Source organism: Stomoxys calcitrans, chromosome 4 (genome assembly GCF_963082655.1).
Source record: "Stomoxys calcitrans chromosome 4, idStoCalc2.1, whole genome shotgun sequence".
Taxonomy (NCBI): Eukaryota; Metazoa; Arthropoda; class Insecta; order Diptera; family Muscidae; genus Stomoxys; species Stomoxys calcitrans.
Window position 1 is genome coordinate 21,956,450 of NC_081555.1, and position 12,144 is coordinate 21,968,593.

Genomic DNA, 12,144 nt, shown 5'->3' on the forward strand with positions numbered 1-12,144 from the left:
ACCGCCAATCGGACGAACATATATATGGGAGCTATATCCAAATCTGAACCGATTTCTATAAAATTCACCAGTAAAATTGAGGGTCATAAGAAAATCCTTCGTACCAAATTTCAAGAGAACCGGTCAACAAATGACCATTTTATTGCTGTATTACTGCAAATCGGACGAACATATATATGGGAGCTATATCCTAATCTGAACCGATTTTTATAAAATTCACCAGTAAAATTAAGGGTCATAAGAAAATCCTTCGTACCAAATTTCAAAAGAATCGGTCAACAAATGACCATTTTATTGCTGTATTACCGCCAATCGGACGAACATATATATGGGAGCTATATCCAAATCTGAACCGATTTCTAAAAAATTCACCAGTAAAATTAAGGGTCATAAGAAAATCCTTTGTACCAAATTTCAAGAGAATCGGTCAACAAATGACCATTTTATTGCTGTATTACTGCAAATCGGACGAACATATATATGGGAGCTATATCCAAATCTGACCTGATTTCTAAAAAAATCATCAGTTATATTGGGAGTCATAAGAAATTCCTTCTTGCCAAATTTGGACAGAATCGATTAACAAATGACTATTTTATTGCATTATTATTGCAAATCGGACGAACATATATTTATATGGAAGCTATATCCAAATCTGAACCGATTTCTATAATATTCGGTTTTAATATCGAGATATATAAGAAAATCCTTCGTACCAAATTTCAAGAGAATCGGTCAACAAATGACCATTTTATTGCTGTATTACTGCAAATCGGACGAACATATATATGGGAGCTATATCCAAATCTGAACCGATGTCTATAATATTCGCTTTTAATATCGAGAGACATAAGAAAATTCTTCCTGCAAAATTTCGAGAGAATCGGGAATATATGGGAGCTATATATGGGAGCTATATCCAAATCTGAACCGATTTTTTCCTATTTCAATGGGCTTCGTCTCTACGCCGAAAAACATGCCCATACTAATTTTGAAGACGATTGGATGAAAATTGCGACCTATAGTTTGTAACATGGACAGACAGACGGACGGACAGACAGGCAGACGGACAAAGCTAAATAAATCGAATCAGAAAGTGATTCTGAGTCGATCGGAATACTTATCAATGGGTCTATTTCTCTTCCTTTTAGGTGTTACAAACTAATTCACTATGTCATAATACCCATTACCACAGTAGTGGTGTAGGGTATAAAAACGTTGTTAGGAACCATACTTGATACGACTGTTGGAAAACATAGCGAAACGTAGCGTGAAAAATGTGAGTCAAATCGGGTGGTTATTCTGCTTCTAGAGACTCAAGAAGTCAAATCTGAAGATCGGTTTATATGGCAGCTCTGTTAGGTCATGAACCGATGTGGACCATGCTTGGCACAGTTGTTGGAAGTCAAAACAAAACACCTTATGCAAGATTTCTGCCAAATCGGAGTCTCAAATCGGGAGATCGGTTTATATAACAGTTATATCAGGTTATAAATCGATTTAAACCATATTTGCCACAGTTGTTGGAAGTCAAAGCGAAATCGGATAAGAGTTGCGCCTTCTAGAGGCTCAAGAAATTTAAATCTGATATCGGTTTATATGGCAGGTATATCAGGTTATTTGGACCATACTTCGCACAGTCAATTTGGACCATACTTCGCACAGTCAATGCAAAACACCTCATGCAGCCAAATCGGATAAGAACTGTACCTTATAGAGGCTCAAGAAGTTTAGGTCTGATTTCGGGTTTATATGACAGCTATATCAGGTTATAGACAGATTTTGGATCATACTTGACACACTTTTTGGATATCAAAGCAAAACACCTCATACAAAATTCGGATAAGAACTGCGCCCTCTAGAACCTCAAGAAGTCAATGTCCAATATCGGTTTATATGACAGTCATATCAGGTTATAGACCGATGTGGGTCATTCTTGGCACAGTTATTGGAAGTTGAGAAAAAATACCACATGCAAAATTTCAGCTGAGTGGGATAGGAACTGCGCCCTCTAGAAGCTCAAGAAGTGAAATCGGTAGATCGGTTTATATGGCAGCTATATCAGGTTATAGACCAATTTAGACCAAACTAGGCACAGGTTTTAGAAGCTAAAACAAAATAAATTAAGCAAAATTTCAAGCAAATCGGATCAAAATTGCTTTCCCTAGAAGCTTAAAAGTCAAGATACGAGATCAGTTTATATGACACCTATATCAAAACAAGGACCGATATGGCCCATTTACAATCTCAAACGACCTACACTAATAGGAAGCATTCGTGCCAAAATTTCAAGCGCCTAGCTTTACTCTTTCGAAATTAAGCATGCTTTCCACAGGCAGACAGAAGGACGGACATGTCAGAATCGACTCAGAATGTCAATAATATACATGTTTGTTGGGTCTCATATCAATGTGCTAGAAACTGAATTAGAATGTCCCCCCTGAGGACAAAACATACAGCAATTTCTATGCGGGATTCCCATTTGAACCACCCCGTAGCCTATGGCACAGTGTCCGGTAATTAGTCCCTTAATAGGCCTCAGTAACCTCTAATCGACAGTAACCAACTCATTCATCCTTCCTCCGTCGATGGCAGACTCCAGAGTCCTGGCAGTCCGCCACCGACTCCATACCTGACTCCATCTCTACATATTACTTGTCAGTCTTCTCATTTTCTTAAATACCATTGTGCCCGGGAACCCAATGCCATTTTATGAGCCTGGAGTTTTTCAGAGATTCTAAACCCTCCGCCAGGCACTTCAACTGCAATGTCACTAAGACCTTAAGCGCCGCCACATTAATCCTAAGTTTCGAGGGTGGTAAATCCCATCAGACTATTTCAATCATGGATTTCGTAATGCCACAAAGTTGAAAAAACCTTGCACACGTCCCGCAATCTCAGCGGCATGCCGTTATCAAAGTAGACTCCAGAGTAGATCCTCAATCCCGCCCAAAACTCCATCTTGGAGCCATCAATGAACGGCAATCTCAGCGCCATGCCGATATTGGAGTAGACTCCAGAGTAGATCCCCCCAAACTAATATCTTTGAACCGTCAGTGACGACCGAGGCCTCATCGCCCTATAACATATCATTAGCCTCAATGCTCTATTTTGGAAAAGTGAATCTTGAAGATCTTATCTTTAATCGATCGCGGTGCCAAGTTGTCTGAAAACTTCCTTGGCCTTCCCTTACTCCTTCCTCCTCATACGGGAGACAGTAGGCCAAAGAGTCCTTGCATTCCGGCTTCCATGTATGAATTCCCATCTCGCCAACGAGGGAGCTACTTGCAGTAGCTCGAAAAATGGCACGCAAGCAAGATCCGCGACTGATTCAATTGCCGAGTATGAGCCCTTCCTGGAACATTCGCCCAAGCAAGCGATATAGCTTCGACCTGGAGTTTATTCAGGGATTTCGAATATTCCGCAAAGTTCTTTCAACTCACTGTCCTTGAGTGCCGCCCTACTCCCCACATGGCAAATTAGGCGACATGCCGAGATAGAAGTAGATCCCCAACCCCGCCACAAACTCCATCTAGGAACCGCTGGATGAAATCGGAGGCCTCATAGTCCTAAAACACAGTATTCGCATCGTAATTATCTAGAGTTGTGCTTTGTCCTTACCTATCCTCCTTCACCGTGAATAGCCGGCATCGCTGCCATGCCTGCTTGCGGTATGGATCTCCATATTCCCGACGCAGGACAGCATTTTAACCTTCTCAAAATTCTACTAGGAGTCCTCCTATCTACAGCTTTCCACTGCCGTGCCCCATTTGTGCTGACATATGGGGCACGGATATGGTCTCACAATAGCCTCATACATCCAGTAAATCATCTTTCGATTAGCTCCAACTTCCAATCCATTGGCATGAGTAGAAGACGCACAACGCCTATCGGCTTCTTTCCTCTACTTCCTATCGGAAATCCTTTGCCAGGAGTAAAAGGCGCACAACGCCTATAGGCTTCTTTCCCCTGTATACCTCTTACAGGTCAATTTCCAGTCGAGGGATATGCCCAGGTATTTCAATATCTTCCATAACTGCAGTTGAAGAATGCGCACTACATCTGTAGGAACTGGATAAGCAGCAGAAATTGGAAGCTTTGGTCCTAACATTGTGGGTATCTGGTCTGGAGCTCCGAAGAGAAAAAGGATCGGCAGAATGTTTGAGAAGCTGCAGTGCAATATTGAGGTCCTGGTCTCAGGGGTGCTGATCTTCGACTTCTGAAACTGAACAGGTTAGGAGTTCGGAGACTCATAGATTTTGCTCGAGACTATAGGCACGAATGATGACTGTATGTGGAGCGAGGACATCCATTACAGGAAAAAAATTTTTCGTTGATGACTAGATCGTCCTTTTCTAAGACATAGAGATTTGATTAGATCTCTTATAGATGTGCCCTTAGACACCGAGGGTCCTTTAGACTGAAAAATCTACAACCTGGCACACTTTGGAGTTCGCATGCTCGTCTAAGTTGGGTATGGGCGGCGGTCTACGCTTCAGAGAGTACGTTCTTCGTTAACGATAAGGGTTTTGCTTTCCCAGAGAGAAAGACTTCTCTATAGACATCTCTTGCTTTTTCAGACTCTGGATTTACAAGTTTGAATGTAGGCTCGATAGGAGAAAATCTAGGCAGAAATGTTTATAAAGTTCTTATGGATTGAGGACTCCCACAGACTCTTTGGTGCTTGCTGAGTTTTGGGAGAGTCAGACACCGCTAAAGTCTCTGTCGTGAAATTTCGGAGCTTATCGAGAATTTTAGGGACCACCTCCGAATTATGGGGTAGGTTGCAAGGATGTACCTGGTTCTGGGCCATCAGGGGGTTGCGCGAATGAGGTTGCTAATGGGATAGGCAATATGGGTTTAACTCATGAAACCGAATCAGTGAGCCCTTCCTGTTCGAGTAATCAAGTAGACGTGTCCTTAGACTTAGTGATCAGAAAACTGGACATTCTTCTTGAGACTACAGGCGCGACACGTGGCACGACGGACCAATTTTCAGGATGAAACTTTCGCTCCAGAATAGACCGCCCTTAATTTAGTTTTTCTAGCGAGGGTATCTCTTTTTTGGACCCACGATTTTCAAGAACGAATAATACCTGGATGGGAGAAACTGGGGAGAGCAAGCTGTGTAGAATTGGATCACTGATGGACGTGGCTAATTACACTAAATCAGTGAGCCCATTATTACGCGAGTGTTTTATTAGGATTACCCTAAGACTGAGAGTGAGCGGATCCCGGCGGCTATTGAGTTTGAACCCTCGTTGGTTCTACTCGAGACTACAGGTATGGCACGACCATTGGATATAGATGACTTCTTTCCAGGGAGGAAATTCTTGGACTTTTTCCTAGAGAGGAAATCGTTATCTCAAGCATTCAGCCCTTTTCTGGACCCTCGATTCACAAAGACAGATCAAGGCAGGATGGGAGCGCCGAGGTAAGTGTCTGAATTGCGTTCTAAGGTCATACAGACTTCTCGGTGAAGGTTTTCTTGATCTTGCGGGCACTCGATACGATTTCGGGTTAGAAGCAGGTATCAAGCGTCACGATCTATGTGGTGATAAATGTTCTGATCTAGGGTTGAGAGACCCTTGAAATTATCGGGAAAACTGTCAGGTTGCACTGGCTTGCAAGCCATCTGGCGATGGATGGGTTTGAGATTTCTGATGAATTGGGCAAGAGTGAGTCACTGACGGACGTGGGTTATGACATCGATAGGTAAGCATGTCCTTAGACTGAAGGCGTCAACAACTTCAGTCCACTTTTCGATTCTGCACAACGGGTGGTTCTCAGAGCGAGAGAGTCTTGGTCTGCAGGCACCTCGCCGCCCTTTGCTTAAACCTCGGTATACCAGAGCGGCTCCAGGTTAAATGGAGGCACTAGGATGGGATTCCTTGTACAATTAAGCAGTAATACAGACCTTCTGCTAGATGTGGGTTTTCAAGTTGTTGGTTTTCTCGAACTTGCCGTCTTTTGATATAATTTCGATTGGGATCATGATCTTTGTCGAAACGTCAACTCTTTGCAAAAGTCGATCTTTTTATAAAGCCGAAAAGTCGACTTTTTGCAAAAATAAGTCAAAAATTCGAAAAATCGACTTTATTGACAAAAGTCGTAAAGTCTAAAAGTCGACTTTTCATCCCAACTTGGGATCCCTACTGCAGACTCCACGTCTCTTATTTGTTTACACTGCTAGCGATGTTTTACAACTTTGACTCTAGACTCTTTCTTTGGATTTAGACTCTAAAGAGAAGTTACGCAAAAGCAAAATGCTCACAAAAGTCGCCAGCAGTTGAATTTTTTTCTGCCAGGATTTGAACCTAGCTGTTCGACGCTATGGGCATAAATGTTGAGATATAAAACTGAATACTGGAGATATAATAAAAACCATGAGTGGTTAATTTTTTCTGTTACACATTTTATATCCTTGAATTGAAATGTGTGCGTGCTAATGATTGTTGGGTTTCTTTAAACTCAAGGCGCATAATAGGTGCATAATTTTCCTCAGCTGATCATATTGCATGCTGATGATGTTGCAGGAGGCCTTTCTTCACTAAGAACTGTAAAGCCATATGCAATCAGCCAGACAGTTTAGCAAAAGGACCAACTCAATTGCATGCTGCCACTGCTGTGGTGCGTATTATCTTCCTTGCATTACTTTGCCTTGGCATCGTTCTCATGTGGCAAAGATACTGTAGTTGTTTTTGTTGTTGCTTGCATTTCTGCTGGGCTAGCACTTCAAGCAGCATGATCATTCTTCTTCACAAACTATTGGAATTTACTGCACACACGAAGAGAGTGGCATGGAAAATTCGTTTACATCTGCCATTTTCACGACATCAGAGGAAAAAAGAAAATCTTTTGTTTTTCTTTGGAGAAGAATGTTTTTTAATAATTTTCAAATGTTGTTTTTGGGAGATTTTCCACATAAAATATCCTGGGATTATGACAGGACACCTTGGTCTTGTTGCCATTCTGCATTCTCTTATTGATGAATGGATTGGATAGGCTGTCTGACATGGGTATTAATACTCAAAGCCTTATTTGTTCGAGCCGAGAAGGATTTTTTAATAAACAGCTTAGGGGACATAGCGAACAGATAGACAGCTAGGAAGACTGGGATTGTGAAAGGATTATGGAATATATTGTTAAATTTAACTTCTAAACAGTCAAATATATGTTAAATAAAATTATATTTAGTAGTAATCAATCCTGCTTATAGTGTCTATTTATTATGATGATTTCTTAAAACATCTTTTTTTAAGTTATAATGCCTTAGTATTCTCTTATTTATCTATCCCTTCATGTAAAGAACCCTTGGCTTTTCTTAAAAGCTTTGTTTGGCCACACTTAAAACCAAGTACTTGAGTACCTGTAACTGTAATTGTAATGAGCACATAATCTCATGCATTCTTATCAACCTAAAGAGAAAGAGAGTAGTAATACATCAAACCGAATCAGACTCATTGTGAAAGAGAGTAGAAAGATCAAAGAGTTGTTAACTGTCAACAAATGATTGATATGCCAAGGGAAATTGAAAGAATGATCGATTGAAAAGATTAAAAAAGAACGGTGGACATGAACATGGACATTACTGCCTAGTGTGTGCGTGTGTGATAAGTGACATATACTTCAAAGAGCAAGAGAGGGAATAATAATTACAAAGCAACGCTTGAAGTATGGTATTTGAAAGACAAGTGTTGGTTTTATTGAGGTGGAATAATATATAAAATAAAAGAAGAAATAATAAAAATGCAAATGTTATAAAAAAAGTTTACAAAAAACATAAAAGCAATAGAATAAAAGAGAAATATCAAAAAATTGTTCTACTAATTTAAAAATATTAAACAAAATAAAATTAAGGTAAATATGTGCTACTTATAATTTTTTTTAGATTTGTGTTCTGTTAAATGTAACCTGTCTTGGTAATTGTCTGCTATTAATTTTACCACTTGTTTCATGTTTTATGGCCTTTTAAAAAATTAAAAAAAAAAAATATTACAGCACATTAAAAAAAGAGTTGACAAAATGAAATGCTGTTTATTGCTGTTCTTGTTTGATATTCTCTTTCTACGCCTCAAAACTAATTAATTATGATGGCGTCTGTCCAATATAGCATTCAAGACAAAATGTTGTTACTCTGTTACTGTGGTGTGCTCACTCACATGGTCTTCTTTGTCGTCATCATCAGGGGAACATTGTCCATATGCCTTGATTTCCATAGTCGCCGGCAATGGCGGCAGCGGCGGCGGTTTATTAAAACAAAAGTTGATCATCACAAAAATTGTAAAACAACAACACCAAAAAACAAACAGCACGACCGCCAAGCAATAACAAAATGTTGCCAAATCCCAATGAAATAAAAATGAAAAAAAAAACACACAACAAACTCCACAAAAAAAAAAATCAAAAAACAAAATAAACATTCAAATGTTGTTGTAAAGGTTAACTGGCCACAACGATTAAACGTCAAAGCGTATAACGCAAATGTTAACTGTTGGATAGGCGGTAAGGGGGGATGTGTCCTCCACCCCTTTGCCAAACCATCCATAGAACAATGACAACACACAAGAACAAACTGACGCATACACATATTAGTGAGGACAAATCATGGGTTAACACTTTTTAGTAAAAAATCGATTAGAAAAAAATCGAACAAATCGACTATTTTATTTCTAATTTTTTGTCAAAATTTTATATTTTAGAAAATTACACTAATTTTTATAGAATATTATGTCAGCATTTCATTTATATAAAAAATTTTGTCAACATTTTATTTTTATAGAAAATTTTATTTTTATGGAAAACTAGCTGAACCGGGTTCGCTCCGCTGCGCCTTTTTAAACCCTTCACCATAGGATGGGGGTATACTAATTTCGTCATTCTGTTTGTAACACCTCGAAATATGCATCTAAGACCCCATAAAGTATATATAGTCTTGATCGTCATGACATTTCAAGTCGATCTAGCCATGTCCGTCCATCTGTCTGTCGAAAGCGTGCGAAGGAGTAAATGTATTGTAGGTGCTTGAAATTTTCCACAAATACAAATACTTTGCACAAATATTTTATTATTGTGAGGTCACCGTAGCGCAGAGGTTAGCATGTCCGCCTATGACGCTAAAAGCCTGGGGTCGAATCCTGGCGAGATCATCAGAAAAAATATATTCAGCGGTGGTTTTCCCCTCCTAATGCTGGCAACTTCTGTGAAGAACTATGCCATGTAAAACTTCTCTCCAAAGACTCGTTCTGACTCGACTGTAAGAAGGAGGCCCCTTATCATTGAGCTTAAACTTGAATCGGACTGCACTCATTTATATGGGTATAATTTGCAAAAAGTGATTCCTACAGTTCCATACTACTATTCATCAAAAATATTATAACAACTCTGTAGGTCCCAGAATCTGATAAACAGAGATGTGAAAGTTAAAATTGTAAAATAGGAAAATTTGCCCTCTTTTTTTTTTGTCCCCCGTTGCACCTTAACCCTTATATTTTACTATCTCTCCTGACACAGGTTACAAATCCCTTCAATTGGACTAACATGTAGGTAGGTAGGAATAAATAAAAATCTTCTGCAAAAATTATGTGATTTGATATAACACCTTGTCATTGTTATTGTTGTTGATGCTAGTGCTACAATTCCCCAAACGTTGAATCAGCCAGACTGAAGGAGTCTCGCTCTCTCCCTCTCTCTATCACTCTCTCGGGCACTAAATAAAACAATAGCCATACGGTGTGACAACAACCACACAGCAATGACAATAACATACATTCACTACAATTGATAGCGACACAACAACAACAAGAAAAGATTGACAATAAAACAATAAAAAAAGAAGAAACGAAAATAAAAAAAAAATAAAACAAAGAGGTTGCACACACACCAACATTCAGTAGTCAAGCCGATATCCATCCATGCAAACGACACACAAGAGCGAAGCATAGAAAAAGCACACAAAACACAACAAATTTTGGAAATCCAAAAAATAAATAAAAACCGAAACAACACACACACACGTAAATGAACACTTACCTCTGCTGGACACATGTGTGTCATGCTCGAGTCATGTGTGCTCTGCAGATTCTGCTGGGCTGGCATGCTCGCTTGTCTCTGCTGCTGTAGTAGACCCCCTCTGCCAAGTTCTAAGGAGTTGAATTGAGTTGAGCTGTTGATCGGCCCCGTCCGTTAAAGTACTCCCATCAGCCTTCGCCATCGATAACGCGCACAGAAAACATCTGAGCCGAGTTAGTCGCTTTTGGCATCCGTTTGCAAGATGTAAATTTTTAAGTAGCTCTGCTGAAATTTATTTTTTTTCCAAATGTTTTTTTTACTTCACAACACCGAAAAAAAATTAAAACAAATGAGACACAGCTCTACTCTACTAAAAGCCATCGAACGGTCGTTTGATAAGTCAGTAAAGTGTTGCTATACGTGTGTGTGTGTATGAGTGTTTTTTTTTTTGGTAGTTTGCTTTTTTTTTGCATATGCGAAGACACGGCATCGAAATAATTGAAGTATCTCCCCTTTTGTCGTTAGCGACCATGTGGATACCCTACTGGGATATGCAGTACTTGAAGGCGAAGCATAACAGGAAATGATTTGATGAATGGTCTGGGAATTTGTCAAACAAATCTGAGGAAATAGTTGATACTCTTTGATGTCTAGACCAATTGAATTATGTAAGACGTAGAGTAGGATTGGCGCCCATATGGAGTATAGTGTTATTAACGCAAGAACTTGTCAGTGACTTATTTTAAAAACAAAATAAGTAGTTAAAGCTGACATTGTGAAGAGTTATGATATAAATGAACAACTCTCTTAAACTTTTTGAGAAAAGTGAGAAATTTGCTTTGTTCAATAAGCTTAAAGGGGCCTTTACACATAAGGTAGAGTCTTTCGATTTTAGGAAAATCACTGCAAATGGATGAAATCGTCAAATATTTTAAACGGGACGCTTAGATTTATAATCAATTAACATAACATACGGCATAAAATAATCGAAATAGATCTCAATATTCGATCCAATTCAAACTCCTTCAATATATGCAAGAAAATGAATAAAACTTCATCGATAGATCTCAGTTTTTGGCGGAAAATCCTCGAGACATCTCCTCCAAAGACGCTCTAACACATAGTCAAACCCGGTTCTTAAATTAGAAACTCTAACCACATTCCAATTTAGAAATGACGGTTTCAAATCTAAAGAGAACATTGACCTGATTTGTCATGGCAAAGTACCCAAGGAAAAACTTTCCCCTTCGGACTCTTCTATAAAATGGAGGTTCCTTATCATTGAACTTAAGCCTGAATTGGACAGCAACCTAAAGCTTCCCGGAAAATGTTTTTTTCCTTAAAATTTTTTATTTTCGTTGGCTATCGTTTGTTCCAGTAATCAAATTCAGAAGAGATCAGGCGCTTCGATTTTCTTTGTTTCTTCTCCAATTTCTGAAAACTTTATTTCCTGAAATTTACTGAGGTTGTTTCAAAGAAAGGGAATTCTTGGATAGATTGCGGTTTTTAACGCAATATCCATGATGAAATCTTCTCAAGTCATTATTTACTCAGACTTCTCCAAGTTATTTTATGGCAAGTTTAACATTATCAGAAACTCTCATCGCTTTCCAGTTTTTGGTGGTGGAGAATGAAGAACCTTCCTAAGACTTGCAGTAACTCTACAAATAGGAACTAAGGTTAGATTGAAGGGCAGGCGTTTAGCAACTCCGTTCACTAGTAGCTTTACTCGGAAACCTTAAATATATTACATTCAACCTTGAGGAGAGTAAACAAAAGAAGTCGAAGAATACAGATAGACATCAATTCTAGGACGGGGCAAACACGAAGGAGGCTAGGCGGATCCTAAAGTTTTTAGTTTCCCTAATCAGCCAATTCTGTATCCTACATTAGTCCAGAATGAGGTGAGCACAAAGTTCCCGTACGGAGACCTAGAAAGAAAAAAGAAATGGAATTTTCATTTTCTGTCCGTCCCAACTTCATCTCGGAATTCGATGACAGAAGGTTTAAGCGCGTTTGAAATGTTAAAGATTTCTGGATAATTTTCAGACTCATTACATAGCGCTGACTTGGGTTCCCGAACATCATTTCTAGAATCAATATATAGCGCTGATTTGAGTTCCCGAACACGAT

At 39.1% G+C, this 12,144-nt stretch overlaps 1 protein-coding gene across 1 annotated transcript in view; it reads right to left on the bottom strand.

Annotated features, from left to right (window-relative positions):
* Window positions 1–10,261, bottom strand: part of LOC106084613 (uncharacterized) — a 49,111-nt gene extending 38,850 nt beyond the window's left edge. The window contains exon 1 of the mRNA XM_013248436.2: window positions 10,033–10,261. Within this exon, the coding sequence (XP_013103890.2) occupies window positions 10,033–10,098 (66 nt within the window). The 5' untranslated portion in view covers window positions 10,099–10,261. The remainder of the gene's footprint in view (window positions 1–10,032) is intronic.
* Window positions 10,262–12,144: the final 1,883 nt, after the last annotated feature.